Raw genomic sequence first — 23,799 nt, 5'->3', positions numbered from 1 at the left:
CATATACTTTTTATGAGGTATTAAGTCTTATAATGATGATTCATTATGGATGTTTTTATCATCAAATAAATATTAAAATTTCCAACATGTATTAATTAAGTTTTCAAACATTGTTAAATTATATTCTTTATTTTATTAAATATTATTGGATAAATGTGACAACAAGTGATTTGTTTGCCCTACTCCTCTTGTTAATCTTAATATGGAGGAGATGAATCATGGATGATTACTAATCATTAATACAATGACTAAGATATTAAGAAAAACATGATCATACATACTAAGTTTCAACACTAAGATCTGATATGATAATATTCCATATCTTAATTATCATAATATCCTGTGGAACGAGTTAAGTAGTATAGTAGATAAATATAGAAATCATTAATTAATTTTGTTTAGCTAATTTGTGGACTAAATATACTTTCTGAACCTATGTTAATCACCAACTGGTCGTCCACCTACCATCCGCCAATTCCTTATTAGTACGTTGAAATTATATCGAACCATAGGATCATAAACGAGATAAATTGAGTTAAACTGGTGTTGCTGAGTTAAGTTACTAAAACAATTTATTAAGTTTGATTTCGTTTCTTTTTTTCTTTTTATTTATTTAGAGGTTTTTGAGCTTCAATTTATAGATATTATTTATGAATAATTTATAATCATTTATTTATAAATATTAATAAACTAAATATTTATATATTTAATTAAAAATTATCTAAATTTATTTATTTAATTAATTTATATATTGAATGAATATAAAATTATTCAATTTATTTAGAGTGCGCGACCGATTAACTCAAAGAGGTAAACCAATTTATTACTATCTGAATAATTAAATTTAAAAGAATATTTTAATAATAGTTCATTGGTAAAACGATAAAAAAAATATAAAAAATTAAAAAGTTAATTAAAGCGCGAATGATCAAGTGAAGTTTTTTATTTGCAAATTACATTACATTTACCCATTTTAGTTATGTTTTATTGTAAGAAATAATTAAATATATTTTCATTTGGTTTTATTACCTTTGTTGGTGCGATGCATCTGAGTAGCTAGCTGTCTATAAAAGGCGCCACAGACCCCCTCTCCCACTCGCGCTTTACGCTTCGCGATCCATTGCTCTTCCTTGGCACCGCTTCCTTCTCCGCTCTCCAAGGTGAGCTCTCTGTTCTTGCGATTTCCGCGTCTCCACTCGATTCGCGTTCTCCTTCCATCATAGTTTTCGTTTTAAGATCTATGTAGAACACTTTTCTGGGTATGATCCAACCTAGAAGCATCTTGACTTTGGTTTCTTTAAGGTCTTACTGCTTAGTGATCTTTGCTAACGATTTGAGATTTGATTTCTGCATCATATGGTGGATCTTCTTCATTTTGTTTTACGAGCTATCTTTTTGGCGGAATTTCTTCCGAGATTTATCCACTCTGGATCTGTCTTTGTTCGTTCTAGATCTGTATGAGTAGGTTGTTTGCTTCCAGATCTGTTTTTGAATGCAACTATTTCTCGTGAATATTCTTTCGGGCTGGCTGGCGATCCTTTCTGCTCAATTGAAATGTTAGATCTACTCATCTTTCTGGGTTACGGATGATTAGAACGAAGTAGATCTGACGTTTTTGCCTAAAAAGGACTGAATCCTTTTTGTTTAGTTCACATGCCATCAATTTTCAGTATCGTAACGTCTAGATCTGGGTTTGCTTAGTTGATTTGATTTACTTCTGTTCATGTTTAGTTTTTGTATGCCAGTTCTCTGGGCTATCTATTTTCGAGTCTCATAACTGAGGACATCAGATCTTTATCGACCATGTATTCGGCATTCCTACCTTCAATCTAGTTTGTTTGTTTGTCGACTGATGATTTTGCTTCCTTATTTAGTTTCCCCCATCTTTTTCGTTGTCAGTTCAATTCTGTTTTCGTTGTTATTTACGATGCTTGTGATTTTTTGACGGCTGGCACAATACTATAGTGATTTATTTTTATCGTTAATGGGTTTTGCTTGCGCAATTGATGGACGAGATAACAATGTACAGATGCTCACAGGATCAACCTACTGCTCTGGCATTGTTGGCACCTGACTGATATCCTCGTTGTTATTGAAAAGATAGCTTCATTACTTTAAATTCAGATCAACTAGGTATTCATACGTGATAATGTGAAATAAGAAGCTAGATGCATTCCAGAGTTCTTAAGTAGTTAATTGGGTGTGGAGTACTATTAATTCTTTCTTTGTTGTGAATGTTATCATTTCATGTTTCTACTAAAGTGATAATTTACAAATTGTGTTGATCCATTTGACAGGGAACTTTTTTTCCTAAAAACTTAGTTTTATTTTCTTGACATGTAATAGGAAAATGGCGTCACACATTGTTGGATATCCTCGCATGGGCCCCAAGAGAGAGCTCAAGTTTGCTTTAGAATCATTTTGGGATGGGAAGAGCAGTGCTGATGATTTGCAAAAGGTTGCAGCTGAACTCAGATCTTCCATATGGAAGCAAATGGCTGATGCTGGAATCAAATACATCCCCAGCAATACATTTTCTTACTATGATCAAGTGCTTGATACCACAGCAATGGTTGGTGCTGTACCTGAGAGGTACAATTATACTGGTGGAGAGATTGGATTTGATATCTATTTCTCTATGGCTAGGGGAAATGCCTCTGTTCCTGCTATGGAGATGACCAAGTGGTTCGACACCAACTAGTAAGCGTTTTTGAGCTTCTTTTGATTGAAATTGTTTATTCTTTTATTTTTGTATTTTTTTACTAACACAGTTTAATTTCCTTCCTAGTCATTTTATTGTACCCGAGTTGGGCCCGCACACCAAATTCTCATACTCCTCTCGCAAGGCAGTTTCTGAGTACAAGGAAGCGAAGGCGGTATGTTCCTGATTCCTTCTCTTTTTTAGTTAAATTTGAATTTTCTTTTGTGATTCCAATTTTAGAACTATCATATTGGATTTAGGTCTACAATGAATTAGATATCCTATTAGCATGACATTTTGGGGGCACATCACAGCAACTTTTAGTTCCTATTCAAAGAGTTATCATGATTGGAGATAGGCGAAAGTGTTCATTTTAGCTTTATATACTGCAAATTTCTTAAGCAACTTATTCTATGATCTGAGTTTATCATCTTCAATCATGCAGTTGGGAATTGAGACTATCCCCATTCTCATTGGTCCTGTAACATACTTGTTGCTCTCGAAACCTTCTAGAGGTGCTGAGAAGTCATTTTCTCCCCTCTCTCTTTTGGAAAGCATTTTGCCCATTTACAAGTAAGCATTGTAGACCATTCTATACGTTCTCTATATCTTGTAATTTTGTACTTATAATATCACAAAAAATAGGGAAGTTATTGCTGAGCTGAAGGCAGCTGGTGCTACATGGATTCAGTTTGATGAGCCAACCCTTGTCATGGATCTTCAGTCTCATCAGTTGGAGGCATTCACAAAGGCTTACTCAGAATTAGAATCATCTCTTGATGGTTTGGATGTGTTCATTGAGACTTACTTTGCTGATATCCCTGCAGAAGCATACAAGTTAGTTGGCTTATATTTACTAATACCATATTCTATCTTTCTTCTTGGAAGAATTCATGATTGCTTTGTGCTTTTCAGGACTGTTACTGCTTTGAAGGGTGTTCGCGGTTTTGGTTTTGATCTTGTTCGTGGAACCCAGACACTTGACTTGATCAAGACTGCTGGCTTCCCAGCTGGCAAATATCTTTTTGCTGGAGTCGTTGATGGAAGGAACATTTGGGCAAATGATCTTGCATCCTCTCTCAGCATTCTTGTGGGTCTTGAGGCCATTGTGGGAAAAGGTATTAGTGTAATGCCTTTTCTTTCTTTCCAATTCTTGTTTTTCTTGAAAATGCAGCTGATATTATTTAATGTTTGTCTGTAGATAAGCTTGTTGTCTCAACTTCATGCTCACTTATGCACACGGCTGTCGACCTTGTCAACGAGACAAAACTTGATAGTGAGATCAAGTCATGGCTTGCTTTTGCGGCTCAAAAAGTTGTTGAAGTAAATGCATTGGCTAAAGCCTTGGCTGGTGAGAAGGATGAGGTAGTTCTCACTACAAAAGGAATTCCTGTTTCTAGGTTTCATAATGATGGCAAAAGCTTATGATATATGGAATCATTTGAATCAAATGGCACAGCATCATGCCATACATCCCTTTCATGTTTATGATTTCATAAGATGCCTGCTTGTACGCTTCTGTGCCAGACTGTCTATGGCAGAGAGGTGGTATTGTAGCACATCTTGTATAGCTTTTGGTCATTCATGAAAGTTTGATCTTAGAGTGATATGCATTTCGTCCATGTCATCTTGATCGGTTGACCATGCACAGTTTCGTTTCCACATGTTTTCTTATATTGCATTTTTGTTTTGTATGAACAGGGTTTCTTCTCTGCCAATGCTGCTGCTCAGTCCTCAAGAAAGTCCTCCCCTCGTGTGACCAATGAAGAAGTTCAGAGAGACGTAAGTATCTTGAGCTGTGGTTGATTTATGGTTTCTCAGAATGTCTAACAAATTCAATGATGGTTTGCGTAGGCTGCTGCCTTGAAGGGATCTGACCATCGCCGACCCACTAATGTTAGTGCCAGGCTAGATGCTCAGCAGAAAAAGCTCAACCTTCCAATTCTTCCCACTACTACAATTGGTTCATTCCCTCAAACAATGGATCTTCGAAGAGTGCGACGAGAATACAAGGCAAACAAGTGGGTGCTTTCTAAAAATTTACTCTTCTATTTAACTTTTTCTTTGGACTTCCATTGTTTGTATTCAACACCTGGATATTTCTGCAGGATCTCTGAGGAAGAATACGTGAAGGCCATCAAAGAGGAAATCAGCAAAGTTGTCAAGCTCCAAGAAGAATTTGATATTGATGTTTTGGTCCATGGAGAGCCTGAGGTGAGCACAAGCGCCATATTGTCTACATTCAAATTAAGAATGTCTGAGAATACATGTATCTTAGCTTGGAGCCCATATCACTCTGATTTCAATTTTGTTTTCTTTTCCTCTTAGAGAAATGACATGGTTGAATATTTTGGGGAACAATTGTCGGGCTTCGCATTCACTGTTAATGGCTGGGTGCAATCTTATGGTTCACGCTGTGTTAAGCCTCCCATCATTTATGGTGATGTTAGCCGACCCAAGGCGATGACTGTATTCTGGTCTAAAACAGCTCAAAGCATGACTTCTCGCCCAATGAAGGGTATGTTGACAGGCCCTGTCACAATTCTCAACTGGTCCTTTGTAAGGAATGACCAACCCAGGTGAGCCAATTTCACTATAACCTAGAGATAGACATACACTTCACCTTATGCATCTAATTAATTATATATGCCATCAGGTCTGAGACTTGCTACCAAATTGCTCTTGCTATCAAAAAAGAGGTTGAGGATTTAGAAGCTGCTGGTATACAGGTCATCCAAATTGATGAAGCCGCTCTACGTGAGGGCCTTCCTCTTCGGAAGTCTGAGCAAGCTTTCTATTTGGACTGGGCTGTTCATTCCTTCAGAATCACAAACTGTGGCGTCCATGACACTACCCAGGTTTTCCTCAACTCTTTACACTTATAACACTTGGTTAACCTATTTGATGTGAAATAAAATATTTACTTTTAAGAACATTAGATAGAAAGAGGATATGTATTAATTTGCTTCGTGGAAGAACGATTTAAAAGGAACCATTAAAAATGATTTATAAGAGAATGATCAATCTTTTTTTTTCTGGTAAAAAATGATTAATCTATTCAAAGTTTTATGGTGTAGGAATAATTATCCTTTGATTATTTTGTCAACCATTTGTCATCTTGCATTCACAGATTCACACCCACATGTGCTACTCTAATTTCAACGACATCATCCACTCCATCATTGACATGGATGCCGACGTGATCACCATTGAGAATTCCCGATCTGACGAGAAGTTGCTTTCAGTGTTCCGCGAGGGAGTGAAGTACGGCGCCGGCATTGGGCCAGGTGTGTATGACATTCACTCCCCAAGGATCCCTTCCACTGAGGAGATTGCAGACCGCATCAACAAGATGCTTGCCGTCCTAGAAACCAACATCCTCTGGGTCAACCCTGACTGCGGGCTCAAGACTCGCAAGTATGGTGAGGTGAAGCCTGCTCTTAGCAACATGGTCGCAGCTGCCAAGCTCCTCCGCAGCCAACTGGCAGGCGCCAAGTGAAAGGAAATAATCGTGTTGTCTTCCCAATTTTCCCTAATCATGTTGTCCGTGTGTTGGTTATTCCGATTCCTAGGCCAGTCATTGGTCAATTAGGCTGCGTTTTTGCTTGCAGTTTATTTCATGCATTTTCTTATCCCCTTGTTCTCATCTCATTCATCAGTTTCCTAGGTATATTGCTCGTTGCTACTTATGGTTTTTACTATCAATTTTTCTTATTAATGCTGCTTGTTTAGGTGATTCTGATTTCACCTTTTTAATCTTCACATAAACAGAGGATTCTTGAAATAGAATGAAAACCATGCGCTAAGCTTGCGGAGGGTAAAAAAATACACATTTTTTCTTGATTTTGCAGACGGAGCTCTCATTTGCACGATCCGGTTGTGAATGGATGTTAATTGGTTTAAAATTGCATGTGTAATCATGATTGGCATTTGCAAAGATGTATTTTCGACGAGGTGAATACATAATTATTTTTTCCCGAAAAACCGATCATTGTTTTAGGTTTGTGCAACTGCAGATAGTGTAGAATATTTCATCTTCTTGATCGTTTGCTTGTCGATACCGGTGGGCGGTGCCACCATGGATGATATGCACGTTGCTGCACGAGCACAGTTAGGGTTGCGAAATCACAGCCACTGATAGTGAAATCATGGCCGACAATGGTTAACTGCGCGAATAGACAAGATATCGACACATTATTTACTCCTGATCTAACCGACAATGGCAGAGACAGGACGGCAGGAGCGTGCCCTAGCTCTTCTTCTGTGTCAAGAGTTGTTCGTCGGTGGATCTTCCTCAGCTCATCTTCCTCTCAATCTTTACTTTGATTACTGGCGGAAAGATCTAGAAGAGCACTGATTGCGCCTCCATGGATCCCTACAAGGTGTTGAGGATCTCCCGTAACCCTGACGGTTCCATCACCAGAGATCTCACTTTCCCCCTTTCTCCTCCCTCCTCCGACGCCGGAGTTCTCTGCCGCGACCTCCCCCTCAACCCTGCACGCCGCACCACTCTCCGCCTCTTCCTCCCCTCCCCTTCTCCTCCTCCCGCCTACTCCAAGCTCCCCGTCATAGTCTACTTCCACGGCGGCGGATTCATCCTCTTCCGCTCCGCCACCGCTCCTATGCACGCTCTCTGCGCCCGCCTCGCCGCTGAACTCCCCGCCCTAGTCCTCTCCGTCGACTACCGCCTCGCCCCGGAGCACCGCCTGCCCGCTGCCTTCGAGGACGCCATCGATGCCCTCTTCTGGCTCCGCGCCCATGCCACCGGCGTCTCCACGGAAGGAAACCTGCCCCTCCCACTCGCCGACTGCGCCGACTTCTCCCTCTGCTTTCTCATGGGCAACAGCGCCGGCGCTACCATCGCCTTCCACGCCGCCGTCCTTGCGGCGGCGCTTCCGGAGCCATTGGATCCTGTGAACATCGCGGGGCTGGTGCTGGACCAGCCCTACTTCGGAGGAATCGAGCGGACTGAGTCCGAGTTGAGGCTGAAGGACGACAAGATCATACCTTTGCCGGCGAACGACTTGATGTGGGAGCTGGCATTGCCGGAGGGCGCGGACAAGGACCACGAATACTCCAATCCGCTGAAGAACGAGGAGAAGCTGTTCGCAGGGCTGCGCAATTTCCCACGGTGCCTGGTGAGAGGGCACACGGGAGATCCACTCTTCGATCGGCAAAGGGAGTTCGCGAGGATGTTGGAGAGGAGAGGAGTGCACGTGGCGGCGAGCTTGGAGTCCGACGGCGTTCACGGCGTGGAGCTGTTCGATCCCAGCAGGGAAGAGGAGTTGGTGACAGAGGTAAAGAGATTCCTCTGCGGTGAAGATGGAGTTGCAACTGCTTCTGCTGCTGTGATCGCGTTGCAGAAATTGTGAGCCCATTGTTTCCCGAGGCAATGCAGCATCGTCATCAAGCTCTGTGCTTCTTTGCTTGTTCTTCTCCATGTGTTTGATTTTTTAACAGTACGTTTTTCTTCTTGTTCTCGTAGTTTATGAAAGCTTTTTCACTTATCAGATTTCTTCTTGATCCGCAAGGATGTTATTGGGGTTCAATCAAAGTTCTACATTTAAAAAATTTGATAAAGATCATGGGATTAAAAGAATACATGACATTTCCATTGACATGAGATCTTTTGGGAAGAGTCCAAGAGCAAAGTCATGAAGACCTAGGTCCAAGTGGACAATATCATATCATTGTGGAGATATGTGGACATCATTTTGCCCAACAAATGATATCAGAATCATGGTCCAGACCAGATGTAATGTGGGGTGTCCTTGAACAAAGTTGGGCGGGCTCGGAGTAGGTCAGGATGATCTGATATTTGTGAGGAGATCCGGAGTAGGTCAAAGTGAGTAGGTCAAGAATGACCGGAAGCAGATACTTGCAGGGAGGATTGTGGGAAAGGCCCCGAAGTAGGTTAAAATTGACTGAATCAAGCTGCTTACGGGGAGACCCGGAACAGGTCAGGATGACCGAATACTTGTGGGAAATGCCCCGAAACAGGTCAGAGTGACTGAATATTTGCGAAGAGGCTCGAAACAGGTCAGGGTGACTGAATGCTCACGGGGAGCCCGGAGTAGGTCAAGGTGACCAGATGCTTGTGGGGAGGCGAATGTTGGAGTTGCAAGATTGCAAACATAGTTTCACATTAAAAACATATGAGAAAGATCATGAGTTTATAAGAGAAAAGATATATCCATTGACATGAGCCTTTGGGGGAGAGCCCAAGAGCAAAACCATGAGAGCTTAGGCCAAAAGTGGACAATATCATACTATTGTATAGATATCTAAATTCTTTTCGATCCTACAATTGATATTAGAGTCTGAATTGCCAAAATGTTTAATCGCCAACTGTGCAGAAGAACTATAGTATGATTGAGTCATGTGGGTACAATATTGACCTTGAACAAAGAAAGTGGGGGCTCATATGTTCCGATCAAGAGAACAAGACATTAGGCAAGGAAGTTCTAGTAGGTCGGGTGGATCAAGGGGCAGGAAGACCTGGTGGGTCGAGGATCAGACGTGGGAAGCCTGTGGTCCTTTGTTTGAAGGAGGGATTGTTGGGGTTACAAAGTTGCAACATAGTCCCATATTAAAATCATATAGGAATGATCATGGTTTATAAGAAAAAAGATATCGCCCAAGAGCAAAATCATGAGGGCTTAGGCCAAAAGTGAGCAATATCATACCATTGTAGAGATATCTAAATTCTTTTTGATCATACAGTGAGTAGATCAGGGTGACCGGATGCTCACAGGGAGGCTCGAAGCAGGACAAAGTGACAAAATGCTCATGGGGAGGCCCGGAGTAGGTCAAGATGACCAGGTGCGGATGTTTGCGGGGAGGCCCAGAATAGGTCAGGGTGACCAGATGCTCACAGGGAGGCTTGAAGCACCGCAAGGTGACAAAATGCTTGTGGGGAGGCCCGGAGTAGGTCAAGGTGACCGGGTGCAGATATTTGCGGGGAGGCTCAGAACAGGTCAGGGTAATCAGAAGCTCCCGGGGAAGGCCCGGACCATAAGAGTAATTATGATCCTTCGTTTGAGGGGAGGATTGTGGGAAAGGCCTCGAAGCAGGTCAAGATTGACCTGATCAAACTGCTTACGAGGAGGCCCGGAACAGGTCAGAATGACCGGATGTTTGCGGGGAGGCCCAGAGCAGGTCAGGGTGATCAGATGCTCTCGGGAAGGTCCGGACCATGAGAGTAATTGTGGTCCTTCGTTTGAGAGGAGGATTGTTGGGGTTCAATTAAAGTCCCACATTGGAAAGATTTGGTAAATATCATGGGGTTAAAAGGATGCATGATATCTTCGTAATGATATAATATTATCCACTTTGGATTTATGTCTTATGGCTTTACTCTTGGGTTCTTCTCAAAAAGCTTCATGCCAATGGAGATAGGTCAGGATGATCGGATGCTTGTGAGAAAGACCTCGAAGTAAGTCAGGGTGACTGGATACTTACTAGGAGCCCCGGAGCAGGTCAGGGTGGTTGAATGTGTTGGAACCCCAAGGTTGTTTTGGTGTGATCAACAAGTTAAGTTAGGTCCTGCGTTGTTTCTAACCTTGTGTCTAAGTGTGCAGGAGCTTAGGAGCACAGGTACTCGAGCGAAAGACGCAGCTAGCGAGAAGGACGGCACGCTGTGCGTCCGAGGGACGAGGTGCTGCGGAAGAGTACACCGGCGGACGAGAAGGAAGTGCGCACGGTGGTTCCGAGGTACGAAAGCTGGAGCGGAAGATTGCTCGGGGAGCAAGAGACGCAGCTAGCGCGAAGGTCGGCACGGGGTGCGACCGAGGGACGAAGTCTGCGGATGAGTACGCTGGTGGACGAGAAGGGACACGCGGTAATTCCGAGGGACGAGAAGCCGGAGGGAAGCACGCTCGAGAAGACCGGAAGATGGGTTCGGGTGAGCCCTATTCCGGATGTCAGAGATCACCCAAGCAAGCGGAGCCGGAGCGGAAGACCCGGAGAGCTGAACCAGAGAAGAGAGCACGGACCAAAAGTCAACTGGTTGACTTTTGGCTGGGCGCCCGGAACTATCCGGGCGCCCGGACGGAGAACCATCGGGCGCCGGAATGGACTTTTCAGCAGGATCGAGTTTGACTCGATCCAGTCAGAAAAATTTATCCCCAGCGCCAACCCTTCCAGGCGCCCGGACCAAGACTATAAATATAGCCTTGGTCCAGAAGCTTAGATAGAATTCACTGATTGTAAATCCAGTGCTTGCACACTCTCTTTTAGTCTAATCTTCTGTTTTCTGCACTTCAACGCTGTACGAGGCTTCTCCGCCCGAAGGAGTTTTATTGAGCTTAATCTTCCTTGGATTAACAACCACATCGGTTGTAACCAAGTAAATCTTTTGTGCCTCGCTTTTCTTTATGCTTTTAATTTACTGCTTAGTTTATTTATGCAAGTGTTAGCTTAAAGAATTCGAGGAGGGTTTGTTTCTCTTTTGTGTTAGCAGGATATCCAACAACCCCCTCCTAGCCGGCCCAACGGTCCTACAAGTGATATCAGAGCCGAGTACGCCTCAGAAGGACTAACCGCCGTCTGAAGCAACAAAACGATGGCCGGAGCTAGCGAATATCCACCAACATTCAAGGGAGTTTTCTTCATGGAAGAAACAAATGGAGGTATATCTTAATTACGATGTTGGTATTTCTTTCATATTAAAATCTGGCTATGAAGCACCAAAGACAACGAATGGAGAAGAACTCGATCTACGCCTCTGGAACAAGAAGCAATGCAACGAGTTTGTGGCAAACAGGCGAGCTAAATTCCATCTTCTAACCGTAATATGAAAAGAAGATCTCGACAGAGTCGGAGAGTACAAAAATGCAAAAGAACTGTGGGAAAAGTTCTTGAAGATCTACGAAGAACCAGCCAATGTCGAGGATGAATCCAACACCTATTCAACGCCAGAACAGTCCGAGAATGAGGAAACTGTCGAGATAGTCGATCTCCATCCCGAGGACACAGAAAGCTCATCCCAAGTGAGCATCAATGAAGGGGGAGAGATATTGGAAGAAAGCAACTCAACAGGGGGAGAATCAACGACCGACGAGGTAAGTAAGGTATGGTCTCTACCTTCTGAACAACCGGTTAATTCAATAGAAAAATTGCCTGAAGATTTTTGTGATTTAAAAATTGAATTATCGAAAAAGTTTTTTGAATTAGAAAATCAATTGTCAAATTTTTCTTACAAATTAGAAATATTATCAAAAGAAATTTGCAAATTTAAAAATATTTTGACAAAAGAATTATGCAAATCGGAAGAATTTTTCGAATTACAAATTTCTCTCTCGAAAGAATTTTACGATTTAGAAATTGAGTCACCGAAAAGGTGTTTCGGATTAAGAAATCTATTAATAGATTCTGTAAAATAGAATTTTTGTTGTTAAAAAATTCTTGCAAATTACAAAATATTCTTTCGAGCGAATTTTGCACATTGCTGAAAGAATTTTTTATATTGTCGAAAAATTTTATCAAGTTAGAATCTATGCTATCGAAATATTTTTGTGAACTTGAAATTCAAAAAATAATAGAAATTAACATGATACAAATTGTTGCATGTTTAATATTTTTTGCTTTAAATCTGAAAAAGTGTGACTTAAGAATTTCTGATAAATTAAAATGGAAATTTAAACCTTCTGATTAAAGCATAAAATATATAAATAAATAAATGCATAGAAAATTTCTCTTTATGTTATTAATTCTCTGAAATTTTCTTGCATAAAGTTTTATGTTTAGAAAATTCTTAATCTTGATGTCGAATGACTTAGAAATTTGTCTTGACTTAGAAACATTTCCCTGAAAATTATTGAAATATAGTTTCAAAATTTTTTTTGTCAACCCTTAGATTTCGTTTGTACCCCATTTTTATTGTGATCAAAGGGGGAGAAGGGAAAGTATAAGTCTAGGGGTAGGTAGAAAACATTGAAAATTAAAATTTGGAATGTTTGAAATTTAATTTTTTCTATCATGTTGCATGTTATTGCAATAAACTGTTTAATTTCATATCTATTGTTGACCCTAGCTTAACTTGGGTTGATCACACCAAAAGGGGAGATTGTTGGAACCCAGGTTGTTTTGGTGTGATCAACAAGTTAAGGTCCTACGTTGTTTCTAACCTTGTGTCTAAGTGTGCGGAGCTTAGGAGCACGAGTACTCGAGCGAAAGACGCAGCGAGAAGGACGACACGGGGACGAGGTGCTGCAAAAGAGTACACCGGCGGACGAGAAGGAAGTGCGGGGTGGTTCAGTCGGAGTGGAAGATTGCTCGGGAGCAAGAGACGCAGCTAAGCGAAGGTCGGCACGGGTGCGACCGAGGGTCTGCGGATGAGTCTGTGGTGGGCGAGAAGGGACCGGTAATTCCGAGGACGAGGAAGCCGGAAGCACGCTCGAGAAGACCGGAAGATGGGTTGGGTGAGCCCTATTCCGGATGTCGAGATCACCCAAGCAAGCGGCGCCGGAGCGGAGCCGGAGCAGAGAGCACGGACCAAAAGTCAATGGGTTGACTTTTGGCTCCGGCACCGGAACTATCCGGGCGCCGGAGTGTCCGGCGCCGGAACCATCCGGGCGCCGGAATGGACTTTTCAGCAGGATCGAGTTTGACTCGATCCAGCGATGGGGATAAAATTTATCCCAGGGCGGAACCTTCCAGGCGCCTGGACCAAGATTATAAATATAGCCTTGGTCCGGAAGCTTACAACAGATTGTAAATCCAGTGCTTGCACACTCTCTTTAGTCTAAGCTTCTGTCAACGTTGTACGAGGCTTCTCCGCCAGAAGGAGTTTTATTGAGCTTAATCTTCCTTGGATTAACAACCACATCGGTTGTAACCAAGTAAATCTTTTGTGCCTCGCTTTTCTTTATGCTTTTAATTTACTGCTTAGTTTATTTATGCAAGTGTTAGCCTAAAGAGTTCGAGGAGGGTTTGTTTTCCTTTTTGTGTTAGCAGGATATCCAACAACCCCCTCCTAGCCGGCCCAACGGTCCTACAGAATGCTCACGGGGAGCCCAGAGTAGGTTAAGGTGACCAGATGCTTGTGGGGAGGCCTGGAGCAGGTCAAGAGTGACCGGAAGCGGATACTCGTGGGGAGACCCGGAGCAGGTCATGATGACTGGATGCTTGCGGGAAGGCTTGGAGCAGGTCAGAGTGATCAGTACTTGTGGGAGGCGAGTATGTCAGGGTGACCGGATGCTCGCAGGAAGACTCGAAGCAGGACAAGGTGACAAAATGCTCGTGGGGAGGTCCGGAGTAGGTCAAGGTGACTGGGCTCGGATGTTTGCGGGGAGTCCCAGAGTAGGTCAGGGTGACCAGATACTCGCAGGGAGGCTCTAAGCAGGACAAGGTAACAAAATGCTAGTGGGGAGGCTTGGAGTAGGTCAAGGTGACCGGGTGCGGATGTTTACGGGGAGGCTCAGAGTAGGTCAAGGTGACCAGATGCTCTTGGGAAGACCCTGACCATGAGAGTAATTGTGGTCTTTCGTTTGATGGGAGGATTGTGGGAAAGACCCCTAAGCAGGTCAAGATTGACTGGATCAAACTACTTATGGGGAGGCTCGGAATAGGTCAGGGTGACCGGATGCTTGCGGAGAGGCCTGGAGCAGGTTAAGATGACCAAGTGCGGATGCTTGCTGGGATGCTTAAAGCAGGTCAGGGTGACCAGATGCTCTCGGGAAGGTCCGAACCATGAGAGTAATTGTAGTCTTTCATTTGAGGGGAGGATTGTTGGAGTTCAATTAAAATCTCACATTGAAAATATTTGATAAAGATCATAGGGTTAAAATGATACATGATATCTCCATTGACATGAAATTTTTTGAGAAAATCTAAAAGTAAAATTATGAAAATATAGATCTAAAGTATCCATCATTAGAAAGATTTATGATCATCCTTTTACACAACTTATGATGTCTTTTGGCTGTGCTTAGGAAAATTATACAAACTTGCTTCTTTTGCATGTGTTTTGAAAGTCTATGAAAGCATACTATAATATTTCACAAATCAGATCAAACTTCTAGAAAAAAATTGTCTTGATTTTGTTTTTTTAAAAATATTTTTATTCCGAACGGCGTGGGTGCGGCCGTCCGTCCATAATTCACTCCTGGTCTATAAATAATAAACCAACCCTCGGTCACTTTAGAAATGAATTACCGTCCTGGTCTCTCTTCTCAATTTCTCACACATCTGAAATCGTCATCATGTCGATTCTTCACCACCTGTTCTACTACCCGTTGCTACCCTCGGTCTTCATCGCCGGCATGTTCGCCTCCGCCTGTGCGTTCGCCGTCGTCGGCAGCTTCACCGAGGCCTGGGGCCTAAACTTCACGTACTCCAAGTTCTCCCCCTTCTCCTCCTCCTCCTCCTCCTACGCTTCCGGCGTCAAGCCCTCGATCCGCTGTGTCCCCAGCCGCACAGGGATGCTACTGATCTATACTCCGGCCCTGGTAGCAGCCGCGGCCGCCGCCTTCCTCCCTGGAGCGCTGGCCGGCGAGAGGTCATGGCTGCTCTGTTTCGTTCTCTTCGTCCACTTCTTCAAACGAGTTCTAGAGGTACAAATTCTCCTCCTCCTCCTCCTTATTTCTTCATACTTTATATTCTTGTATTCGATAGAAGATTGATGTGATATTCACAACACAAATTATCGACGATGAGAACTCATAAGAGCCTTCTTTTTTTCTTTTTCTTTTTTATTGAAAATGATGGTGCTTCTTTTCCCCCCTTTCAGGTTCTCTTCATCCACCAGTACAGTGGCCACGTCCCCCTCAACACAGCCCTCCAAATCTCCCCTGGCTACCTCTCAGCCACTGCCTGCTTACTCCATGCCCAGAACCTCGCCGTCCACCCTCCAACTCTCGACCTGCAACTCGCAGGCATCCTCCTCTTCCTCGCAGGCATCACCGGCAACTTCTACCACCACCTCCTCCTCGCCGGCTTAAGAACCAACAACAACAACAACAAGGGGGACAAGTCCTACAAGATCCCCAAAGGGGGGCTCTTCGGCCTGGTGGCCTGCCCACACTACCTCTTCGAGGCCATTGAGTTCGTGGGGTTCGCCCTCATCTCGCAGACCCTGTTTGCCTCGGGCGTGCTGGTGGGCACCTTGGGCTACTTGATGGGCCGCAGCTGGGCGACAAGGAAGTGGTATCTCTCCAAGTTTAAAGGAGAGTTCCCGAGGCATGTCAAGGCCTTGATTCCTTATGTGTTCTAGACTTTAGCTAATTAGCAAGCGTCTGAATGTTTGAACTTTTCTCATTTTAAAAGCATAGTCTAAGCCAAGAACAGTAATTTCTATTGGAGATGTAGTAAGGGACTGTTTATTTGGGGGGTTTGGAATGAGAATGAAATTAAACTTGTGTTTGGTTTGGGGAAATGAAGGTGGGACTCACGGATTCATTCCTCTAAATAGAGGAATGTGCCATTCCCTACTAATATGAAGGGTATGAGTATTATTCCCATTTCAATAATATTTGTAATCATTCTTATATCTTTTCTCATTCCCTTACCCGAACCAAGCACCCCTAAGTGTTTGAGCGAGTTTTTGTTTATTTAAAAGAAATTTTTATAGAAAATATTTTAAAATGAGTGAGAAGTAAAAGTATGAAGTGTCTGAAAATAAAAGTCAATATAGTCAAAAGTTAATATGAAATAAAGTTTTAGTTTTTGATGAATAATTACTGCAAGTTTAATTTTTAATTAAATCATACTAATATCTTTACAAAGCTGGCCCTAGACCAAGCTACCAGGGCCTTGCCCAGGGCCTAAAATTTTAAGGGGCCTATTATATATATCTAATAAGTTTTTCCCCCTAAAATCATTAGTTTTTCTCTTTTCTCCCTCATCGAAGCAAGCAGCAATAGTAAAGTCCTAACCTCATGACTCTACTTGCCGTCACCGAAACCCTCCCTTGCCGCACCTTCCCTCGTTGCACCCTCCCTTGCCGCACCTTCCCAGCTTTCTTCTCTTGTAGCCGAAACCCTCCCTCATAGACTCGCAGTCGCCGTACCCTCCCTTGTCGCGGACGCGCCATCCCTCCCTCGTCCTTGAAACGGTGAAACCCTCCCTGGCCTAGGGCCGACTTTGCCTCTCTCAACGGCGGCCTCCATCGGCGAGACGAGTCATCTCTAGCTCTCTCTCTTCCATTGTTGTTTTCCCCACCGTGCCCTGTCCTCTCTCGTCGTGACGAAACTCCCTTATCAGTATGCACTTGTGCTTTCATTTTCTTATTAATCATGTTTTATTTCGGTATAAATTGAAAATTTCTACTCTATTCATTTTTATGTCTTAATTGGCTCTAACATGATTAATGATGTTTTATTATGCAAACATTAGTAATTTTCTTATTAGACTAATGAACTTGGCTTATGTGAGGATGAGTATTATTTGTTTCCTGATGTTTGAGTGTTGTCTCGTAGCCATCATATTCATGTTTAGCTTTATCTCTATAAAATTCTCCAAAATATGAGCAGTGCTAATTGATAAAAGATATTTCCAGAGTAATAGGCAAGTCCAAGACACGCCTATATTGGAGCACTACAAAAATACTGTCACTTAGGGACGAATTTTGGAACAAATTTTAGAAAAAAAATTGTTGGAAATTGAATTTGAGACGAAAATTGCGACAAAAAAATTCGTTGCAAGTACGCCGTTGCAAAAATTTGCAAAGAAAAATTGTAAATTTGTTGGAAATTTTGTAATAAAAACAAAATTCGTTGCAAAATTCGTTGGAAATACTACAACGGAAATAAATATTTGTTGGAAATGTCAACACAAAAAATCTCCGACGAACCCTAAATTTGTCGCAAATTAGGAACGAAAAAACGTATTCATTGCAAACAGATTTGCGACGAATGATTATTTGTTGGAAAAGTTACAAAAATACAATTTTTGCAACGAAAATATTTTTCGTTGGAAATATCCAACGAAAATGTATTTCCAACCAAACAAATGATTTGTTGGAAATTTCCAACGAAACAAATGATTCAACGAATCCATATGTTTGTTGGAAATTTCCAACGAAGTTCATAATTTGTTGGAAGTTTCCAACGAATCATGTTTTCGTGCAATGAAAATATAAATTCGTTGGAAATTTTCTAACAAATTTATATTTTCGTTGGAAATTTCCAACGAATTTATAGTTTTGTTGGAAATTCGTTGGCAATTTCCAACGAAAATGTATTTTCGTTGCAGTATTTCGATAAAATATAATATTTCCAACGAATCTAATTTCGTTGCAAAATTCATCCCAAAATTTCAAAAAAACAACCATAACCATCTAATTTCAATATTTTTTCCTATTACAATTTCTTTTTCAAATAGATTCAACATATATATTGATCCTGTCCGAGCGCTGAGTTGACGGACGCTGGGGACGTGACACGCTCCTCTGTCTCCGACTGGTGGTGTAGCTTTCCGGCGTACCTGCAAAGAAACCGAGCCGGGAGGAGTTTCCCGGTGACGACCCTCCGACGCTCAAGTTAGGCAACGAGAGGAAACCCCTCCCGGATCGGCTTCTTTGCAGGTTTGCCGGAAAGCTACACCACCAGTCAGAGACAGAGGAGCGTGCCACGCCCCCAGCGTCCGTCGACTCAGCGCTTGGACAGGATCAAATTGGCGCCGTCTGTGGGAACACACCTGAATCCGAGCCGAGGAGATGGAAGAAGCTGGACGTCAACTTCTGGTAACGCTCTCTCCCGAGGAGCTCGAAGCACTCGTCCAAGCGCGAGCCGCAAAAATCGTGGAGCAGCAATAGAAAGCTCAGGCTGAGCGGGCAGCGCAGCAAGCGACATCAGCCTCGGAGGGCCGAGCGCCACCCGAAGACAGGCAGGAGCAGCTCTCAATATGGGGGCAAAACAAGGGGTCAGCCGGCACTCAGATGGGGGCGCCGCCCGCCCCGATATCTTTTCATCGGGCTCTGTTCTAGACGCCCTCGGAGGTAGCATAAGCTAACCAATACAAGGGATCTTCATCGGACGAAGCACCCATCCGGGACGTCAGAAAAGGAAAGGTGCCCCGATCGGACGCGTCTCCCGAGCGGACCAACCGACAGTTCTCAGATGCCATTCTTCGCGATCCACTGCCGAGGCATTATGTGCCCCCTGCGATCGGGGAGTACAACAGGACAACCGACCCAGACGACCACCTAGGTAAATTTGACAGTACCGCCACTCTGCATCAGTATACAGATGGTGTAAAATGCCGAGTGTTCCTCACCACGCTTTCGGGATTGGCGCATCGATGGTTTAGAAGACTGCCGGACGTCTCCATCACAAGTTTCAAGGAATTCCGAACGACGTTCCTCCATCATTTTACAAGCAGCAGGCGCCACCAGAAGACAAGCGTCAGCCTGTTTGCCATCAAGCAAGGCGCGAGGGAGCCGCTCCGAGCGTACATTCAGCGCTTCAACCAGGTGGCCATGGACATTCCAACGGTCACCTCGAAAACAATGGTGAACACGTTCACGCAAGGGCTCATGGACGGTGACTTCTTCCGATCGCTCATCCGGAAACCGCCTCGGGACTACGACCACATGCTGCATAAAGCCAACAAATACATCAATGTGGAGGAAGCCCAGGCGGCGAGAAGAAAAGAAGCCTAGAGTGACCAACCAGCTCTTGCCGAGCGGAAGCAGCCCATCAGTCACCAGCCACCCAGAGGACCGAGAGCTGAAGCCGCCCGTCCTCATCAGCACACTCGGTTGCACGCCGTCCAGCAAGTCACGGCTGATCGGCCCAAGCCCAGGGGGAAGGTATGGACCCCGATGTTTTGTTCATTCCATCAGTCAGCTACTCACAACATCCGCGACTGTCGGAGCCTCCCCCCCATCGCTCATCCCGGCCAAGGAGTTACCGTCGCCGATCGCCTTCACCAGACTGGCAACACCGACAACGGAGCCCCGTTCAAAGGATAGAAAAGAGATCCCCCAAGCGGCAGCATCGTCAACAGCCCGGAGCTCACCATCGGGCATCACATGAACGACCTCGGCCTTCCGCTCGGGAGGAGGAAAATAGGGGCAACGCATCTCGGGGAGAGATCAACATCATCGCCGTAGGCCCGACCAGCGGAGATTCCAATAGAGCCAGAAAGGCACAAGCACGACAGCTGTGGATCCACGCGATTGGCTGCAGCCAGGAAAGGACGAGCGGACCCGAGATCAGCTTCGGGCCCAGGGACCTCGAAGGAGTTGAAGTCCCTCATGATGACGCCCTGATCATTCGAGCGGTAATAGCCAATTATACTATTCACCGCATTTTCATTGACACAGACAGCTCGGTCAACATAATATTCAAGAAGGCCTTCGACCAACTGCAAATCGACCGAGCTGAACTACTGCCAATGATGACCCTCCTCTACGGATTCACGAGAAACGAAGTTTTGTCGGTCGGCCAAGTCCGGCTGGCTATATCGCTGGGAGAGGAGCCGCTCAGAAGGACGAGGACCACAAGCTTCATTGTGGTTGATGCTCCTTCGGCGTACAACGTTATCTTGGGACGACCGGCGCTCAACGAGTTCTGGGCGGTCATCTCTACCTTTTGCCAGAAGATCAAATTCCCGGTGGAGGATCAAGTAGGGGAGGTGCGGGGAAACCAGCTGGCAGCTCGAAGATGCTACGTGGAGATGGTCCGAGCCGAGGCTAAGTCTGCTCGGAAAGTGCCACGAGTCGAGGTACATGCTATAACCGACAAACCCCCTTCTTTGGTTTATGAAGAAAAGGAGGAGGTGCAAATTGACTCTTCCCGACCGGAGGCTACCACTTTCATAGCATCCGACCTGGGGGAGAGGCAAAAGGAAAAGGTGATCAAATGCCTCCAGCGAAACTGCGACGTCTTCGCCTGGTCGACCCATGAGCTGCCTGGGGTCTCGCCAAGCATAGCGCAGCATGAACTTCATGTCCGGCCGGACGATCGTCCGGTGAAGCAAAGGAAGAGGGACTTCAGCGCGGAGCAGAATGTAATCATCCGAGCGGAGGTAGAGAAACTTCTGGAGGCCGGCCACATAAGGGAAGTACAATTCCCGAGTTGGCTTGCAAATGTGGTCCTGGTTTTCAAGCCGGGCAACAAGTGGAGAGTCTGTATCAACTTCCGGGACTTAAACAAGGTGTGCCCGAAGGACTTCTACCCCCTTCCCCAGATCGATCAGCTGGTGGACTTCACGGCCGGGTGCGAGCTGATATGCATGTTGATGCATACCAAGGCTACCATCAAGTGCCGCTCGCCCAGGAAGACCAAGAGAATGTCAGCTTCGTCACGGCGGACAGCACCTACTGCTACAATGTAATGCCGTTCGGATTGAAGAACGCAGGAGCCACCTACCAGCGCCTGATGAACAAGGTCTTCAGGGAGCAGATCGGATGCAACTTGGAAGTGTACGTGGACGACATACTTATCAAGTCCTTCCGAGCGACCGATCTCTACGCGGACATGGAGGAGACCTTCCAAACATTGAGAAGGTATGACGTCAAACTTAACCCTCAGAAGTGCCTGTTCGGAGCAAAAGGCGGGCGCTTCCTGGGTTACATTGTGACTGAGCGGGGCATAGAGGTGAACCCCAGCAAGATAAAGGCATTGCAGGACATGCCGCCTCCTAGAAATCTCCGAGAGGTGCAGCGTCTCACCGGTTAGATAACGACGTTGTCGAGGTTCATCTCTAAGACCGCTGACCGGAGCTTGCCATTTTTTCAGATTCTCCGTAAAGCTACCAAGTTCCAATGGGACGAGGAGTGCGATCGGGCATTCAAGGAATTGAAGACTTATCTGAATTCCTTACCCGTGTTGGCGAAATTAGCCGTAGGTGAGCCGCTTCGCATTTATTTATCTTCAATTGAGCATGCTGTTGGCTCAGCATTAGTAAGGCCGAGCGGCAAGGAGCAGCCAGTGTACTTTTTAAGCCATATCTTAAAGGATGTTGAGTCTCACTACACTGGTCTCTGAGAAGTTGGCTTTCGCCTTGGTACTTGCCGCTCGGAGGTTGCGCCCTTACTTTTTGGCGCACACCATTATTGTGATGACGAATAGCCCGCTAGCAAGGGTACTCTTGAACCCTGAAGCATCCGGACGACTCATCAAGTGGACGACGGAGCTCAGCGAATTTGACATCCAATACCAACCCCGCTCGGCGATCAAAGCACAGTCCTTGGCAGATTTCGTGACCGAGGTACAAAAGCCCGAGCCCGAAGCTACATGGAAAATATATGTGGACGGATCGTCCACTCGGCTCGGAAGTGGAATTGGGATCATGCTACTTTCGCCTTAGGGAGAGCGGATGCATTTGTCCATCCGGCTGGACTATCGGGCAACAAATAATGAGGCAAAGTACGAAGCCCTCATAGCCGGATTACAAGCCGCACGACATGTTGGAGGGGAATCGGGTCGTGATCCACTCGGATTCCCAGCTTGTCGCTCAGTAACTCATGGGCGCTTTTGAGATAAACAATGCAAGACTCAGATTGTACGCGGAGGCCTTTGAGAAACTCAAGACCGGCTTCACCGAGGTAGTGGTCTAGAAGATACCCCGAGCGGAGAACCAGGCGGCAGACGAATTAGCCAAGCTCGCTAGCTCGATATCGCCGGTCATCATCCAGCAATCAATCGAGCAAGTATCCTTGGTAGCGCCTATAGACTGGATGGAAGGCCTCACGTTCCCGAGCGATTGGAGAACAACCATCATGGAGTTTCTGCGCTCAGGGGCCACACCGTCCGATCGGGAGGAAGCTCAGTTACTGAGGAGGAGAGCTGGCCGGTTCACGCTCATCGGAGATCAACTTTACAAAAAGGCGTTCTCTCGACCTCTGCTGAAGTGTGTCAGTTCGGAAGATGCCGAGTACATTCTCCAGGAAGTGCATCAAGGAACCTGCGGGGGTCATCCGGGCGGACGTTCTTTGGCTAGGAAGATCCTGCTGGCCGGATACTTCTGGCCAACGCTACACGAGGACGCCGCTCGGACCGTCGCAACGTGTCTTTCTTGTCAGAAGTAACCACAGTTTCTCACATAAGCCGACGGAAGAAATGAAAACGTCCACAGTGTCCTGCCCGTTCGACCAGTGGGGCATGGACATCGTAGGCCCCTTCCCTATGGCGACCGGACAACGGAAGTTTCTATTGGTGGCAGTAGATTACTTCTCCAAGTGGGTGGAGGCTGAGCCGTTGGCCAAGATAACCGAGCACATGGTCAAAAAATTCATATGGCAAAACATCATCTGTCGGTTCGGCATTCCGCGTCGGCTCATGTCGGACAACGGACGATAGTTCGTCGGAAATCAACTCGAGGAATGGTGCAAGGGATATGGGATTGAGCAGCATTTCACGTCGATGGCGTATCCCCAAAGCAATGGTCCAGCCGAAGTAGCCAACCGGGAGATACTCCGAATTCTTCGGGTTCGACTCGACCACATGGGAGGAAGCTGGGTGGACGAACTGCCGGGAGTCTTATGCGCCCTACGCACGACCCCCAAGGAGGGAACGGGAGTAACACCGTTCCACCTGGTGTATGGGGGCGAGGCGGTCATCCCAGTCGAATTCGGCGTAGAGTCCGTCCGGATCCAGAACTACGACGAGGCGAATTCCGAGCGGAGGCAGTTGGAATTGGATTTGATCGACGAGGAGCGAGCCAAAGCGTCCGTTCGGCTGATGACCTATAGGCAAAGAATGAAGCAGAACTACAACCGCCGCGTGATTCCTCGAGCATTCCAGGTGGGCGACTTGGTCTGGAAGAAAGTGAAGCCGGTCGGGGACGTAGGCAAGCTGGAGGCGCCCTGGGAAGGACCCTTCAAAGTCGTCGAGAAGCTCCGATCGGGAGCCTACTACTTGGAAGATGAGGATGGATGACGGCTAGAGAGACCCTGGAGCGCAAACCACCTCCAGTCCTATCGGGCCGGATGAAAGGTGCGCCGATGTAATGTATTTCATGAATATTCCGTGCGAATGTATCATTTGGTTGCAGGAATCAAAGCTATAAGAACAAAACAAAGGCATGAGCATTGCGCACTGAGCGGGTAGCCGCAAGATTGCGTGGCAAAAACCCCGTGTCGTTCGACCGGGAGTATATTATCTGAGCCAAATGCTCGATGGCAAAGACCTCGCGCCGTTCGGCCGGGCGTA

The 23,799-nt window shown here is 45.3% G+C and overlaps 3 protein-coding genes across 3 annotated transcripts; all 3 read left to right on the top strand.

Annotated features, from left to right (window-relative positions):
* The first annotated feature begins 1,039 nt into the window (after positions 1 to 1,039).
* LOC121980985 (5-methyltetrahydropteroyltriglutamate--homocysteine methyltransferase 1-like) lies at positions 1,040 to 6,419 on the top strand. Its single transcript, XM_042533277.1, has 13 exons — positions 1,040 to 1,160; positions 2,347 to 2,700; positions 2,789 to 2,876; positions 3,147 to 3,274; positions 3,347 to 3,538; positions 3,617 to 3,819; positions 3,903 to 4,066; positions 4,403 to 4,483; positions 4,556 to 4,722; positions 4,810 to 4,915; positions 5,030 to 5,280; positions 5,358 to 5,559; positions 5,832 to 6,419. Exons 2-13 carry the CDS (start codon positions 2,351 to 2,353, stop codon positions 6,198 to 6,200), a joined length of 2,301 nt encoding a protein of 766 aa, XP_042389211.1. The 5' UTR covers positions 1,040 to 1,160; positions 2,347 to 2,350; the 3' UTR covers positions 6,201 to 6,419.
* A 251-nt stretch (positions 6,420 to 6,670) lies between these two features.
* Positions 6,671 to 8,211, top strand: LOC121980986 (probable carboxylesterase 8). The gene has a single exon (XM_042533278.1). The coding sequence runs from the start codon at positions 7,069 to 7,071 to the stop codon at positions 8,071 to 8,073; it is 1,005 nt and encodes a 334-aa protein (XP_042389212.1). The 5' UTR covers positions 6,671 to 7,068; the 3' UTR covers positions 8,074 to 8,211.
* A 6,639-nt stretch (positions 8,212 to 14,850) lies between these two features.
* Positions 14,851 to 16,059, top strand: LOC121983021 (3-oxo-5-alpha-steroid 4-dehydrogenase 1-like). The gene is made up of 2 exons (XM_042536008.1): positions 14,851 to 15,255; positions 15,432 to 16,059. Exons 1-2 carry the CDS (start codon positions 14,905 to 14,907, stop codon positions 15,912 to 15,914), a joined length of 834 nt encoding a protein of 277 aa, XP_042391942.1. The 5' UTR covers positions 14,851 to 14,904; the 3' UTR covers positions 15,915 to 16,059.
* Positions 16,060 to 23,799: the final 7,740 nt, after the last annotated feature.

The sequence above is a fragment of the Zingiber officinale genome, chromosome 5A, assembly GCF_018446385.1.
Source record: "Zingiber officinale cultivar Zhangliang chromosome 5A, Zo_v1.1, whole genome shotgun sequence".
Lineage (NCBI taxonomy): Eukaryota > Viridiplantae > Streptophyta > Magnoliopsida > Zingiberales > Zingiberaceae > Zingiber > Zingiber officinale.
Note: the sequence above shows the minus strand (reverse complement) of the source record. Positions and strands in the feature narration are given on the sequence as shown.